The sequence below is a fragment of the Typopeltis vanoorti genome, chromosome 2, assembly GCF_054136105.1.
Source record: "Typopeltis vanoorti isolate ZY-2024b chromosome 2, IOZ_Tvanoo_1.0, whole genome shotgun sequence".
Taxonomy (NCBI): domain Eukaryota; kingdom Metazoa; phylum Arthropoda; class Arachnida; order Uropygi; family Thelyphonidae; genus Typopeltis; species Typopeltis vanoorti.
The window spans coordinates 34,114,483-34,131,459 of NC_143550.1; the positions used below are offsets into that span (position 1 = coordinate 34,114,483).

The following is a 16,977-nucleotide window of genomic DNA, read 5'->3' on the forward strand; positions in this document are numbered from 1 at the left end:
TCTGGTTTATGGAAATATCATCTTCAGATATTTCCATAAACATTGTTCATCCGTATTTTAGAACAACTCATAAGTCATAGCCAAGTTAGCCAGGCTTGGACGTAAACAGCAGGGTTTTTCTCTCCAGTTTCTCTGGGGTTTTTCATCCCGCAAACAGTCAACCCAGCCCCGTGAATACAGTCAGGAATACCTAAGACGATCCCCCCAGTCATAGGTCTGAATTGTCAGCTATGCCGGTCCCAAGCCCGGATAAAAATAGGGGGTAGAGGTGGTGTCGTGCCTACCCGTAATAGGGGCTCACGGCCGTTGAATCACCATACGAAATAAAAAAAATAAAAAAATCCGTATTTTTGATTTTTTTCCCTCCGTAAATCTATAGCATCTCCATAATTGAAGCAACTCTTTATTTAGTGAGATCCGGGTCGAATCCCGTGTAGCAAACGAAGAACTTTTCCTTCGTTTGCTACACGGAGTTAGACAAGCTAGCCGATCTCATAAGAAAATTGTAATTGTCTTCCCCACCCCAAGAAAGTAGGATTTTCCATTCGCAAAGCATCTCAAATTAATAATCATAATGCATATGGTTCCTTTCGTCTAAGTGCGAGGACTTGAAGCACTTTTTGTCAAAAGAGTGTTAGCTTCAACAGAGGTAACAATGACAACTAGCTATCTGTTAGTTCTCATGCAACTGAGTTTCTCTTATTTCTTATTCATCATATTCTTTGCTTCCTTTTCATTCAAGTACCGGGTGATTATAAAATAACGTCAAGTGTTCAGAGCCCTCTAGCGAGTAATGTATTGGACGAAACACACCAATATTCTTTAGACAGTGGAACATGGGGATTCGATTTAACGGAAAAAAAATAGTACCAAAAGTCGCCAACAGGGGTCATTGTGGCGCTGTTTACCGAGTAAAATGCATTAATTTGCATTATCGCGTTTCTTGTGAGCGATCATGCAATAAAAGGAAATCCTGTGAGATTTCTTATCATTCGTAGACGAACTGCTTTTCGATGCCTCTTACCTTACGTGAGTGTGCTTTGTTAGTCAAACCCTATTATCAGCGGAACAATAATGCCAGTGCTTCGCTTCGTGATTTTCGGCGTATGAAAAATTTACGAAAAGGACCTATTAGCGTAATAAACTTACGAAAACTGATTCGGCGATTTGCGTCCCCTGCAGGTAGGCAGGGGACGCAAACCAATCAATCACCAACAAGTTGAACAAGTTGCAACTGCTATTGTGGAACAGGAGATGATGAATGTGCAGGGTACCAGCAGTGCACGAGCAATATCCCGGAAAACGGATATCGCATACACAACAGTGTGGAAAATCCTGCATCAGATGTTGAAGTTTTACCCTTATAAAATCACTCATGTTCAAGAATTGCTCCCTAGTGAAGCGACCACACGAATCGACTTATCTTTGAGATTCTTAGCGCGCATGGAAGTGAATGATGCATGGCCGTGGCAGATTTTACGGAGTGACGAAGCGCACTTTTATTTGAACGGCGATATTAACACATGCAACTGTCGTATTTGGACTGCAACTAATCCGCACGTGTGTCTGCAGATGCCTATCCACTTGCCCAAAGTCACAGTGTGGTGCGGATTTATGACATCTTTTATCATCGGTCCATGCTTTTACGAGGGAAATCGCCAAAATGGACCAGTGACCTGTTCCGTCAATGCTAACAAGTATGCCAATATGCTACAGAACTTTGTGGTTCCACAACTGCAGCAAAGAGGATGTCTCGATTCGACCATCTTCATGCAGGATGGTGCCCCACCCCACATCGAACTTCAGGTACAGCGACAACATTTCTCTGACAGAAGAATCATTAGTCGTGCATTTCCCACGCCATGGCCACCGAGATCGCCTGATCTCGATCCTTGTGACTTTTGGTTGTGGAGATTTCTTAAAAGCATTGTGTATCGAGGACATGTACCCGATATTCCAACTTTGAAAGATCGAATAACGTTACACGTGAGACAAATCAATTCCGATATGTTGCGAGCCACTGTGGAAAATGTCGTGCACCGTATGCAGTTCCTGGAACATCGGAATTGATCATATTGAACCTCATTTGTAATTAACAATAAACGTTATGAAATTGTCTCTCATTTGCCATTCATTAGTCACACCTACTAAAATTAATTTGGAAGCGCCAAAATTTCCCCTGTTGGCAACTTTTGGTACTATTTTTTTCGTTAAATTTTATAATCACCCGGTATATGGAGAATGTTCAATTTAATGATATTTATTAAATTTTTTTAAAAAATCAAATATTGGTACAAGTAAACTAACATCTTATGCCTTTTTATCGAATATCTCAAATCTTAAAACAACATATTCACTGCAATTCATGAGAGACATCATCAGAGAGCGTTCCACTTCGTCTCCGATGGAACAAATACATCACATATTTTAATATAATATAATATAGTAATTATTTTAAAGGTGTACAGAATTTTTTGGAAAAATTACTGGAAAAAAAATTCAAATATTCAAACTTTAGAATATGGTATTTTTATTTAAGTTTACCATACTTTATTTTAATTAATTGTGAATATTACTAATAATCAGTTATTTAAATACAAAAAAAGAATTATTTGCTTGTGATGCCATCTTTTGAAGAAATGGCAAACTGTATTAAATTAAATCTCGGTGATTGCAATAACTTGTTTGAATATTACTTTCTGTTGCATTGTTTTTAGAAAGTAATTAATTACATACATTTGTATAGAAACTTAATGCATAAATCTTGAATTAATATCGCTTTAAAATCTAAATTCTTAAAATATAGGGAAATTCAGATTGCCTGTAAAAAGATGTTTTCCGTCGTTATATATGAATGAAAAAATGCAGTAACTTTTCCTGATTGTGAAGTTTTTGAGAACTTGCCCAAAAATGTTTGCCTTTTCAAGTCAACATTTATTTAAATATTTAATTTTCATAAGCAACTTATAGTAAATTATTAATTATTTCTGAATTATAAATGTTAAAATACTTTTTAAAAAAAATTACAAAAATATTGCAATATCTCTTTCACACCCTTTCTATAATTTTAATTATTTTTTATAAATAATAATTAAGTAAAAGGAAAATGTACTGATTGGATCAATTGAATCAATCTACTGTGAGATGCGGTGATTGATTCATTCAATCCAATACCCTTGGAGGGTAATGGATGGCAATACTGTAGCCAATGAAGTTCTAACTGAGGCTCGGCTATTGCTGTTACCCTCCTGCCATGATCAGAGCATTAATAGCTCAATAACACCTTATCCCTACACTGTCCTCTACAGATAACGGGGAAGGTGAAAAGCATTCTTACTTCGCCCCTTTAAGCCAGTCCTTATAAGGAAAATGTACTGAATGAGAAGGTTTTCGGTTTTATTAATGATTGACGGACACTTTTGTTGAGATCAGACGTGTTATTTTAGATTGAGCCTGATTAGATTTTATACAAGTGTTTTCGGGAAGCTCGCATTGCACTGGCGCTAACAGTCTGAAGCTTACTGTCTCCCCCTTTGCATGAAAAATACACGAGGTCTGATGGCCGCGTAGGCACCACCCGCAACGAGGTAGACAGATCAAATAGAGCAAATCCCGTAGACACCTATGAGTATCTACGGGATTTGCCAGTGGATCCTCAAAAGTCCACAGGATTAGCTGTAATTTGTCTTTACACATTTTTCCCTTATCACTATCATGGCAAACCCTCTGAATGAGGCCATATTTGAGGAGATATTTAAGAAATTCCTCAGACTAGGAAAGCTACTGAGTGACAACTGGCTGGGAAAAGTTAAGCTTGTTGGTACTCCCCCCCCCCTCAGCAGTCATAGAAGAAAAAATGGATGACATAAGTAGTGACAAATTCATTACACAGAAGCAATCAGACTTTGTACACACCTCAAATCTAGAAGATGCTACATTCCCAGGACAGCATCTGTCAGACCTTGGAAACACATACAGAATTCCAAACGGCCAAAAAGAAGAGGAATAACCCAAAACAACAGAGATGGAATCAGTCAATATACCTAAAGAAAAGGTACCACCAGTCATCTTAAGAGATAAAGAAAAATGGATTTCTGTCTCATCAGCCCTCAGGGAACATAACATCACATTCTCATGGGCCAAAAACTCCGATGAAGGAGTTAAAATTCAACCTGCTACAGTCATGGACTATAAACAAATGACTAGATTTATGGACAATGCAAATCTCTCATACCACACCTTCGCTTTACCCAGCGAAAAGAACCTGAAGGTGGTTCTTCGTGAGGTTGCCGAAGGTATCCCCCCCCTGAAGATGTGATCACCGACTTCTCCAGACAGGGCCTGTAGCCAGTTAAAGTGAGCAGGATGCTGAGGTCAGATAAAAGACCAATGCCTTTGGTGCTGGTCGAAATCAGCAATACACAAAAGCAAATTTATTAACTGACAGTTGTATGCAGACTCAAAATATCAACTGAGCCGCTCAGGAAGAAAGCATCAGAAAGAAAGTGTCATAGGTGCCGAAGGTTCGGGCACGACCAAAAATTATGTAAGGCAGCCTACAGGCTTGAAGTGCGGCAAAAGACACCAGACCAATACTTGCACCAAGCCACAATTTGCTCCTGTCTGCTGTGCTAACTGCAGAGGACCTAACCCAGCCAACTACAAGGGATGCCTTTTCAATCCAAAAAATCGAGGGTCAGCAAGAGTCAAACTTACTCCTCCTCGCAACGATACTATAAGCAACCAAGCAGGTCGATCCCAGTCCGAAACACTTAACCATCAATCCCACAGGAACACGATCCACGACCAAAACATATGCCGTGGCTGCACGAACTCAGATTCCTACATCTTCGAGCAAGCAAGCTCCAACCTAACGTCAGTTTTAACTGCTTCGCTTGCCACCATGCTGTAGGAATTCAGCAAAACAAGCCCTTCACCATCTTCCAGAAAGAGAGTCCTCCAAGGCACTCACATCATTATAACAGCCATCTGTCATGCGTAAAAAATCCAAACCAAAGTCACTCAAGATAGTAGCATGGAATGCAAATGGATTGATATACAAGGTCCTGGAATTTCAAGAATTTGCGACTCGTCTCAGTGCTGATACCATCTTGATTGGTGAAACACACCTAAGACCAACTAATAACCCAAGAATCTGTGGCTACATTGTGTACAGAAATGACAGACTTGGCGCAAGAGGTGGAGGCACAGCCATATATATCAAGAGTTACCTAAATTATAATACAATACCCAACCCCTAAACCGTGAACCTGGAGGTGACCGGCGTGGAGGTGCATACCAGTAACGCTGACAGTCTCAACATCTATGCTGCTTATAATCCTCAGAGCATCCCTCTGCTGACAACAGATCTGGACTCCATACTCGGATCCAATGACTCCATAATAATAGCAGGAGACCTAAATTCAAAACACACAGCTTGGTACAGCTCTTCAGTTAACACCAAACTACACGCTATTCAACTATGCAATGCTCAACTCTGCTGTTGTGGCCGGACCTACCGAGTCCACCCACTTCAGCCCATCAGGCAGCTGGGATGTGCTAGACATTGTTATTTTTAAAAATATAAGATACCAATATAAATTGGAACCAGTTATTGAATTATCTTCTGACCACAGTCCCATAGTGCTTAATCTTGGTTCATCAGATGAATTCTCTCCCCCTCACACATTCATACCACGGGGCAAGTTAGCCAAGGTTCTTCCGGATTATATTGGTCCGGTGCCTAACATCCGTAAAAAGGAAGAGATAGACTCAGCAGTAAATAACGTAACCATCCAAATTCAGAAAGCAATAGAATCAGTCAGGCAAACCACTGTTCTTCCGAACCATCCGCATCCCATAGGAAATCATGGACCTAATTAGAGCAAAAAACAGAGTCAGAAAGAAATTCCATAATACAAGAGCACCATAAGACAAAATAGTACTGAACAACCCTAAATAGACAAGTTCGTGAAGCTCTTCAGAAACATAGAACCCATTAATTAACCGGGAAGTAAATTGGCTAACATCAATGCAGAAGATCACTCTGTTTGGAAATTCTTAAGTCATCCGCATCAAAAAGCAACTCATACACCTAACCCTATACTCAAACCCTATACAAACCAAGAAAGGGATTGTTCATAAAGAGAAAGCTGAAGCACCAATAGATTACCTTGAATCACAGTGCAATCCATCTTATGAAAATCTAAACATTAACCTTGTATACAAGATTCACCGTCATGTTAGGACAACTTCATATCAGAACATATCACTCGCACTACTCCGGCATAAATAATAAATATCTTAACTCATATCCAACCGAATAATAAAACTACTTCCAAGAAAGGCCATAGTCCATCTCGTCAACATTACCAATGCCATTTTTAGATACCAGCATTTTCCCACTGCTTGGAAGACAGCCACCATCATGCCATTGAAAAAGCCAAGAAAAAACCCTTAACTCACCGAAAGCTACAGACCTATCAGCCTGTTGTCCAGCCTCGGAAAAGTGATAGAGAAAGTGATCCTCACAAGGCCTCAAGCAGAAACAGATAAGTTAGAAATTTTACCCAACGAGCAGTTTGGCTTCCGCAAGGCCCATAGCACAGTTCAACAAGTATACCGGCTAGTGGAGATTATCACAAAAGGCTACAATTGGAAACTCCATATAGCTGCCATCTTCATTGATGCTCAGGAGTTGGACAAAGTATGGCATCAAGGCCTTCTTTATAAACTCATAAAATGTAAGTTTCCAATCAAGTTAACAAAAATAATCCACTCATACCTGAAAGATAGATATATGCAGGTCAGGGTCAGCGAAACGGTTTCGTCCAGACGCAGGGTTTTGGCAGACATACATCAGGGCTCTCCTCTGGCCCCTCTCTTGTTCTCAATCTACGTAGTAGACATCCCTCTGTACCCGAGAACAACATTCATTGCATTATATGCAGATGATACTGCATTAATGGCAAGATCTCTGAGCCCAAAACTGGCAACTAGAAGACTTCAAAGCAGTATGCATATGCTAGAGGGGTGGTGGCGGACTGGAGGTTCTAAGTGAACCCCCAAAAGAGCTCAGTCATACTGTTTTCCAGAAAGAAAATCCATAGTATGGAGGATATTCAGCTTTTTGGAAGTTAAGATTCCATGGCAGATTGAAGTCAAATATCTTGGAGTGATACTTGATAAAAAAAAAACTCCAATTCAGCAATTATAAGACACATAGCCTCGAAGACATCCAAAGTAATTGCCCAGCTCTACCCTGTGATCAACAGAAAAAGCAAACTGGATACACAAAGTTAATAATTTACAAGATGGTAATAAGACCGGTCATCACTTACACATCCCCCGCATGGGAGATGCGTAATACAAATACACAGCGAATACAAATATTCAAAAACTACAGAGATTAAAGAACAAGTCCTGAGGATGATTCTAGATGCCTCTTTGTTTATTAGAAACTCCCTGATCCATAGAGAAGTCAACATTCCATACATCTCTACCTTTCTCCTAGATCTAGCTGAGAAGTTCTTTACCAAGACAAGCAACCACCCAAACCCGTTGATCAAGGAAGCTTCGAAATATAATGAAGCGGAAAGCTACAAATATAAAAGGCCCAAGTCAATCTTACGTCCAGCTGGACACAGCTAATTTCACTGCCCTCACTGGGCGAGTTTATAGCTCCTAAACACTCCATTCAAAGTCTTCCTTTACCGACAAAGGGGAATATGAAAAGTATTTTTGATTCACTCGTCAAAAAGTACATTCTCCGAATAACGTTTCTAACTATATAGTTAGCTATATATTTTAACTATATTTTAAACTAGTCTTTAAATATTACGATTTTACTACTAAACGTTACCAAACTTTAGTGGGTTGGAATTACACACACAGTACAATACTTGTTTATGAAGGCATTCTCTATAAATAATTTATTTTCCTTCTTGGAGATTCTAGAATGTAAACAGGAAACAAATTTTTCTTTCTTCTATTTCCTCCATTAAAATCCCGAACCCAACTTCCCTTTCCATAACTGTTAATTCAATAAACATTAGCCATCATCATGCGTATCAAGGATTTAGGCCTAAGACGTTATCACTGAATCTCTTCAGAGGACGTCCTGGATTTCATTTTCCTAATGGCGTGTACTTTAAGGCTTGTTTTGGTAATCTTTCTGTTTTCATTCTTTGAACGTGTTCCATCCATTTATATTTTTTTAATTTTTTCTATTACTAATTCTTAATTTAATTATTTCATAATTTCTTCGTTTCTTTTGTGATCAAATAGGGTATACTTTGCAGTTTTTCTCATAAACTTCATTTCTGCTGTTGTTAATCTTTGTTTGTCTTTTTGTTTTATTGTCCAGATTTTGCTTCCATACAATAAGACTGATAGGGCTAATGTATTGTATACTTTTAGTCTGGTTTGTTTTTGAACTAGGTTTGGTTTAAATATATAGTTAATTACACCTGTTATTTTTAAATATTTTGCAATTTTTACGTTTATATCTTTTTCATTTCCATATGTGATCATACCTCCTAGGTAGTTAAATGAATTCACCTGTTCTAAGATCTTGTTATCTATTACTATTTTAGTTCTTGCTGGATCTTGTCCTTTAAAGGCCATAGTTTTTGATTTCTCTGTTGATATTATCATACCATAATCTTTGGCTATCTTAACTCATATCCAGCCGATGCCATAATTATTATTTGGTCTTCAGCAAAAAGGAGGGTGTTTAAGAAATATTAGTGATTTAATAATATCCACCGATATTTTTATGAGAGTTTATTTAGTGATTCTCCCTTAGTTTTTGTTGTTACGCTAAATGAATATTCCGAAAAAGTCAAACATGCTAGAATAAACATTAGAGTAAACATGGATCGATTGCCCTACATTTCAACGGAGTACCTTTATTTCCGTAAGATGACTTTAGAAATGAGTTCACAAACAGAAATTTCAACTCTCAAAGGGACATATCACGAAAAACTAAAGGCCATTACAAGAGTTAAAAGTATACCGCATAAGAAAAACAATACATGAGTTAGTGACACATAAGTGACAAAGTATTTTTAGAAGAGTAATTTACTCAAGAATTTCCACTCTGTATTAAATAAAAAAGAGGGAACATAAAAGATGAATTCTGATATTATTTGAAACCTGAGTGAGTTTGAAGAAACTGACAATAAATCCAAATAATATGCTACACCTTTTTTATAATCTGAAGCAAGATTAATAACATTGACATCGTTGTTAATCAAAATATTAGGGTGATTCATGCCAATGGATGGTAATGCTGTAGCCAATGAAGTTTTAACTGAGGCTCGGCTATTGTTGTTACCCTCCTGCCATGATCAGAGCTTTAATAGCTCAATAACATCTTATCCCTACACTGTCTTCTACAGATAACGGGGAAGATGAAAAGCATTCTTGCTTCGCCCCTTTAAGCCAGTTCTTATAAGGAGAATCAAAATATTATATAAGGAGAATCAAAATATTATATATTATAGCTGGAGGGTTGGTTCTCCAAATGGAGATTGGAAGTCAACCCCCCCAAAAAAGCTCAACCATTCTTTTCTCGAAAGGCCAATGTCTCCTGCAGGAGATGTGTTTCTATTCAATACTAAAATTCCCTGGCAGACAGAAACAAATTATCTAGATGTAATTCTCGACAAAAAACTATCTTTCAACCAACACATCAACTCTACATGCGCAAAGGCGTCTAAAGACATAGCTCAGATCTATCCGCTAATTAATAGAAATAGCAAGCTCAGCAACAGAATCAAATTGCAACTATACCAGATGACGATTCGTCCTATAATCACCTATGCCTCTCCAGCCTGGGGCCACACCTCTAATACTAACATGATCAAGATACATCGAGCACAGAACAAGTGCTTGAGAATGATTCTGAACGCCCCATGGTATGTTAGAAACAGTCAACTTCATTGAGATACAAATCATTATCATAATCATTCGTATCAAAGATTTAGGCCTAGCATGGCCTGTTCCGGCCTTAGAAGTCATCATTTAAGAGGACGTCCTGGTTTTCTTTTTCCTAATGGCTTGTACTTTAAGGCGTGTTTTGGTAATCTTTCTGTTTTCATTCTTTGAACGTGTTCCATCCATTTATGTTTATATTTTTTAATTTTTTTAGATACAAATATTTCAGATACAAATATTTAGATACAAATATCTGTTATAATTATTATAATTTATTTTATTTTTTATTACAGGAGAAAATCAATTTCTGGCAACTGGAAAGCTAATACTGGATCAGCCATGTTAGAACAGATCGCAATGACAGACCGTTATAAACGATGGGTAGATGAAGCCTCCGAAATGTTTGGTGGATTGGATATATGCGCTGTGGAAGCAATACAAGGCAAAGATGGCAGAGAATACATAATCGAAGTAAGCAGTTATATATAGTTGGAAAATTTTTCATGAGATATAATGAATGATTTCTAATATACTTTCACCTACACAAAAACAACTAAGAATATTCGCTGTTGACTGTATTTTATTATTATTATTATTATTTTTTTTTTTTTTTCATGCATTGTCGTGATTTGGTTACTCTATTTTGCTACGAGATAATGTAATTCATATGTGGCGCCATCTGCCGAACGTAATTGTAACTACTGCTATGAATCCAACAGTTGGCTGTGGGATTATAATATAATATTATCTAACTTATATTATCATTTCGTTGCCTAGGAGACGAAATAATATCGACAATACTGGTTGGTTTCTTCAGCATTTCAACAATCCCACTAGAAAGCGAACACATCAATAACTCTGGATACAGTGCGTCACTGTATAGGGGGAGCCAAACGGGCCCTGGCTCTCCCCAAAGAAAAAGGGAAAAAAAACTACAAAATTTTTCAAAAATCTTTCTCTAATTAATAAAATTCATTTTTTTAAAATGTGTGTTGTGTCGTGTCTTCTATTTCTATATTACTTATGAATTAGCGATCATTGTAGATGCTCAGTCTTAGGTCGTATGCGAAGCGTAGTGTATATACTCAAATCGTCTACTCAACTCGCCCCTCCCCCACAAGATTAAACCCTGAGTGCGCTACTGTACCTATACAGTATCGATCGTTATGAAATATTGGATGGATGTAAATAACTTTATTTTATATCCTTATTTGAATGAGGTCATTCACATATTTCATGTTTCTTTCCTTGCAATTGTAAATGTAATAAATTATTTATGAGGACTTCGCGTGTCTTTAGAAAATTAAGCGTTATTATCTAGATATACTCGAGTTGTTCCATGATTTTTGTGGAATCTATGAAATCTAGACTTTTATTAATTAGGAAGTAAACTTCTTTTTTGTCTTCCTCTCAATATTTTTGTTGTTGTTACCAGGTGAATGACTCTGCAATGACACTGCTAGGTGAAACTCAGGAAGAAGATAGACGGCTAATAGCAGATTTAGTAGTTCAGCGCATGCAGACATATTGCAAGCCCATATTATCGTAAGTATTTATTTACTGTGTCAAAATAATTACATTAAATTTTGTCATCAAGATCTCTTAAAGCAGGAGGTATATTAAATGGTTATGTATTCAAATTAGTTGAGAAAATATAGCCTCAATATCCTACAATCATAGGTGAAATGTACTAACAATGAAGTACCAATGGAAGCCGCTATATTTAAATAATCCAACTTGGCTAACTATGATTCAATGTACAGATTCAACAAAAAAATTCAACAATTGGGACCTTCGATGTGCTAATAATTACGACCATTCTGAAAGCTGGTTGTCATTCTTATATACATCGACGCAGGTGGAGAACCGAAGTTTGTTTTTTAATAATCATTAGATGGAAACAAGTGTCCTGGTAGCATACTATTATCCCACTGCTTTATTTTTACCTTCACTTCTCCCCCTCACCTGGCATTGTCCCACAAGCCACACCTACTTTCAGTACTCTGTTTGGACTCTTAAATAGCCAGAGCTTTTCGGATTTCTAGCAACTCTTTGACCTTGTGAATACCTCGTTCTACATTGTCTTACGCAACTGATATGTCCTTGTCCATTTAAGCCCGCACGTGTCGACCACGGACCTTCAAGAGTTTTATTCTCTCGTGTTTATGTCCCAGATTATAACAACGTGACTTTTTTGACCTTTACTGTCGGTCATTTCCTCCTACAGTTCGATACCATGATTTCCATGCGGTGGTTCTAGTGACCTCTTGCCGACCTAGAACAGTTGAAGATAAATGGCAATTAATAAAGGAGATTAGGACGAAAGTATTTTACTTGTTCATCATTGTTCATTTGGGTTAATAAGATGTGCCTTTTACTAATTATTTAGTTAATTATTCTGCAGTTTATCTAAATTGTAATTTTTGTTTTACTTGTACTTGGGTAAGATTCACAGAACTTAAGTGAATGTTGCTGTTGTGTTATATGGAACTGAATTTTCTTGCAGGAAACAAACCTCGCGAAGTAGCATGTCAAGTTTCAGTGCTCCTTCTGAGGATCAGCCATCAAAAGAATACGCACCACCACCACCTGCGGCTGCTGTGAGTACAACTTAGCTCATTCATCATTCATAGAACTATTTCTAAATATAAAGTGAAACTCACTCTAACACTTTTTTTGGTGGGGGGGGGGGGGAGAAGATCTAAATTCGTTTTTTTTTTTTTTTTTTTTTTTTTTTTGAAGAGTTAAATAAAAAGAAATGAAAGTAATAATATAATCAACCTATAATATACGTGAAAAAAATTATAAAAAAACTAATCATATTGTAGATATAAATGTTTTATTGTAAATAAAGCAAATTATAATATCACAATTTTTTACAATTTTCAAAACTATTAAAAGCAATCTTAAGGTCAACTTATATTACACTATTGAGTAAATTTTCTGTGTGTTCAAAGTATTAGATGACTCCCTCCCTGAAAGATTTCATTTCACTGACTAAATTCCCTCACTTGCCATCCCACATTCTAGAATTTCAAAATTTTGTAGGATGCTAGGAGGCCATGCAGCAACACAGAATGCAATTAACCTCGCGTGCGTGCACAAGTTATACATAGACACCGAACGTTATATCAAAATAGCATCACAGTGAAAGTATTTGTCTTCATACTGTTGCCCTTTTTTATATATAAACGAACAAAAGTTGTATTATTGCACTGCGATCAACATTAGAGTGGTTTGAGATTAGGCTTGTTACGAGACAGGATTGTGTAATGTTTGGTTGACCAAAAGCAGGAAGCTAAATAATTGAGAGAGATGAAGAGAAGCTGAATTAGCGGCACAAGGCAACGAAAACTAAAGGAAACGGATCTCGGACTTATGTTCCGTACAGTACGGAGAGGATAAGCAGTAACATTCAACACGCATGAGTGGAGTGTGAAGTCAACCAATAACCAAGCGTGTAAACTAAACTCGAGAGAACGATTATAGTACGATGTGAAAGTGCTTCCTAGTGGAATGTAGTCGGTATACTAACGATGCTCGTTAATTTGGGGAATAAAACTTGGCTTTTGAATCTCTCCTAGGATAAGAACTTTTGTAAGTTTTTCATTCGAATGCGCGTTGGCCTGTTTAATACGGAAGTGGCAAAGCAGCTGTAGAACACACCCGTTCAGAAGCATTACACTGACAAAACATCCTTAGTACTAAAAGAGCAACAATAGAGCTTCTCCCTATAGGGAATAATTTCAACTGGTTTAACCTCTGGAAGAGGAAGAAGCAGAGACAAAATCTAATAGGATTTCAGAGTCTCTGGTGTGGGGGAAAGATATATATATATATATAATTTCTTGTCATATGATGTTTTATTGATAATTTAATTGATTTCACTTTTTTTATATGTACAAACGTAAAAAAAAATGAATATTCAGTATATTATACTGCTGTTCCACATTCAGAAGGAACATACTGAAAGAAGTATTCTTTTGCAAAAATCAAGAGTACAGGTCTCGTTATCTGTAGATACTTTTACAGATTTGGCTCCCAACTGTGTGATCTCACAAGTTATTTCAGAGTTATTCACGATTAACTTGGGATGGAAATTTCGAAAATGTATCCAATTGGACTCATTTGAATATTTCTATTTATTTGTAAATTGCTCCCTCAACGCCTTGAAATCTTTGTTTCTCATGCTGACTAATATTATCTAAGTAAGATGATATATATATTTTGATGTTTTCAAGTTCACTTACCCGTCACTCTAATTCTTGCCATCAGGTGCCGCCACCGTTAGCTCCTCCGCCTCAGCAAAAGGCTCCACCACAACAGAAGGCTCCTCCACAACAAAAGGCGCCACCACAACAAAAGGCTCCATCTCAGCAAAAGGCTCCATCTCAACAGAAGGCTCCAACCTCGGTTGCTCCTCCTCAACCTCCAAGCGCTGGTGCTGCTGCTGGCGCTGCTGCTGCTGTGGGTGCTCCAGCTACCGGTCCACCACCGCCACCCCCAAGCGCACCTAGAAGAGGCTCGTTAACCTCGACAACAAGCGTGGATTCGACAGGTGCCCCAAGTGGACCTCCGCCGCCTCCAACGCGTCCCCCGGAACGCGGGTCTTCACTGTTCCGTCGCGATTCTCAAACCGAAGGGGACCGCGAAAAGGGACCCGAGGATGTCGACGACACCATGCGAAACCTCCGGAAGACCTTTGCCGGAATCTTCGGAGACATGTAGTCAATGTAGAACACCGTTCTGACTCCCCAGCGCTCTTCTCCCATCTTGGGGTTCAGTGGAATGTGTGTACGAATGTGTTCGTAGGTCTCCGGGATATAGATTTTATCCGTTAGTGTCCGCCTTCGCTGGGCGGCTTGCCCGTTGCAGCTCTGAACCACCGAAAGTGACCTTTCACAGCCTTACGTCATTGCTTTAAGAAAGTTGCCTTATAGCAACGTTAAAGAAAAATGGTGCTGTCTGAGGGGAAGTGCAGGGTGAGTCATTGCTTTGAATGCGGTCTACCATCTAGCGCCTTAAAACAGTCGGGCCGAGACACAACGAGTGATCTTTGATTTGATTTTTATTTTCCTTTTTTTTTTTTTTTATGTACCTTCGTTTTAAATGAGTTTTGCATCGCGACTTCCTGAGCTGTACCAAGTAAGAAGCCATAGAAGTAACACTTGAAATAGGCAGACTAATCTTGAAAACAAATGTCGCAGATTAATTGAACAAAATAATAATAACATAAACAAATAAAGCGGCCCAGGAAGTACGCCGTTCTGTGAAATCGGCCACACTCAGAGCTGCAACAGGTGTCGCCATCTGGTTTTGTTTCAATGAAGCAATAATGAGTTGGGAGACAGCTGCTGATCTGGCTGAACTCTTATTTGCTGCTTGATAGTGTCTGTTGCATTGTTATAGCCTCCTGTAGATGGCGCTCACAGTGCCCTAGGTTGTACAACGGAATGGCTAAGGCAGCTGATGTTCCTTTTTAAAACTGTCCTTTTTTTTGTTGTTGTTAACGTATAAATACATGTCCTCATTTGTTTTAACCCCCTTTTCTTCAGTGGGGGAGGGGTGCGCTAAACTGCGGTCATTTATGTGTGATCGATGTACTTTACCTTTTGCCGTAATAAGGTGTCATGGGGTATCTGTGGTGCTTGTCTGATAACTCCAACTCTAAAAACGGATGGAATGAAGAAGTCCAGAAACGGTACATAAAATTTCTTAGGATTTTAAAGTTGAAAAAAAAAAAAAACCTGTTGATATGTTGGCAGACAGCTTTACATAAAAGTAATAGTGCCTTTGTCCTGCTTGCCCTACTTGAAATGTACTGATCATCCCATCTTAGTCACGGTTTTAATAAATCCAGTGGACTAGAGAAAATTCACATTCGTGGTCAGAATAGTTTTCTAATCATGAAGAGAAAAAGTTGTGAGCGTTGTCAGTAATAACCATTATTTACTGTCATTGATACGTACATATAAGAATGATGTCAACTCTTGACTTTCATGCTACCCATATCTTTCGACCTGATAAAATGCTCAATCGGATCCATGATATATGTTACCCCCTAAGATGAGTTTCTCCAAATTTTCATCTTCTGTTGGATTAAGCATTCATAAACGATCCAAGAAAGTGTAACCTTCCTGGAATTAATATATATGATTCATCCTCAAAGAAGATACAACCAACAAGCCTTTCAATCGAAAGCAGTTACACTTCTAACAACTTCTTTGAAATCAAGCTGGGACAAAAGGAAGTTCAGTTAGAAATACAAACAGATGACAACAGTTTTGTCTGATGTATAACCGAGGATAAGAATAGATTGTATTCCTGAACACGTCATTTTTCCTTGTATGTCTATATTTTTAATGTGGGCATTAAAAGAAAAGAGATTATAAGCATTTGTTCATCTGTACAGACTCTCGACTATAACTTCCTTACCGTCTCGAGTACTTAAGTTATCTAGATGAATGTGTACTTTTCTATGGCTGTGCATACAAAGAAAAGATAGTGTTATTGTCTATAATTTTCTTTAACTATCCTTCTGATATTGATCTTTTCGGAATGTTCTGTTATTATAATGCAGAACTGAACAAAGCATGTCCACAGGTAAATGAAAGATCAAACAGTAATGATTCCATTGATCTGTTTACAAATTCTTTTCATAACTGTGTACAGGAAGATACATAAAGTTATTAAACAACGGAAGATGTAACATTTACTTACCAGAAAAAAATCAACGGATCCCAAAGAGTGATACAATGAAAACTGAATGGCCATATAAGAAGTTTTGTCTAGTATGTTTGCTAGTAGGGAATATAATATCTGATACCATTATTTTGTTGTTTCTCTCCGTTAAGGTGCACAGAACAACACACAATGTCGGGTTTGTGTCAGTGTAGTTAGAGTTATCAAATACCCACCACAGATTCCTACACTAATCCTCATCGAGGCTAACGTTCATCAAAATGTCAGTGGTCATCTATGTGTGACCTTGTTCACGGGTCTGAATGCTCCGGACAGCGAGGATGTCGATTTTTATGT

The 16,977-nt window shown here is 37.9% G+C and overlaps 1 protein-coding gene across 1 annotated transcript in view; it reads left to right on the forward strand.

Annotated features, from left to right (window-relative positions):
* The window catches only part of Syn (synapsin), a 244,756-nt gene extending 229,698 nt beyond the window's left edge, over positions 1–15,058 (forward strand). The window contains exons 8-11 of the mRNA XM_090414520.1: positions 10,233–10,410; positions 11,375–11,484; positions 12,446–12,539; positions 14,215–15,058. Of these exons, the coding sequence (XP_090270646.1) occupies positions 10,233–10,410; positions 11,375–11,484; positions 12,446–12,539; positions 14,215–14,667 (835 nt within the window). The 3' untranslated portion in view covers positions 14,668–15,058. The remainder of the gene's footprint in view (positions 1–10,232; positions 10,411–11,374; positions 11,485–12,445; positions 12,540–14,214) is intronic.
* The last annotated feature ends 1,919 nt before the right edge of the window (positions 15,059–16,977 follow it).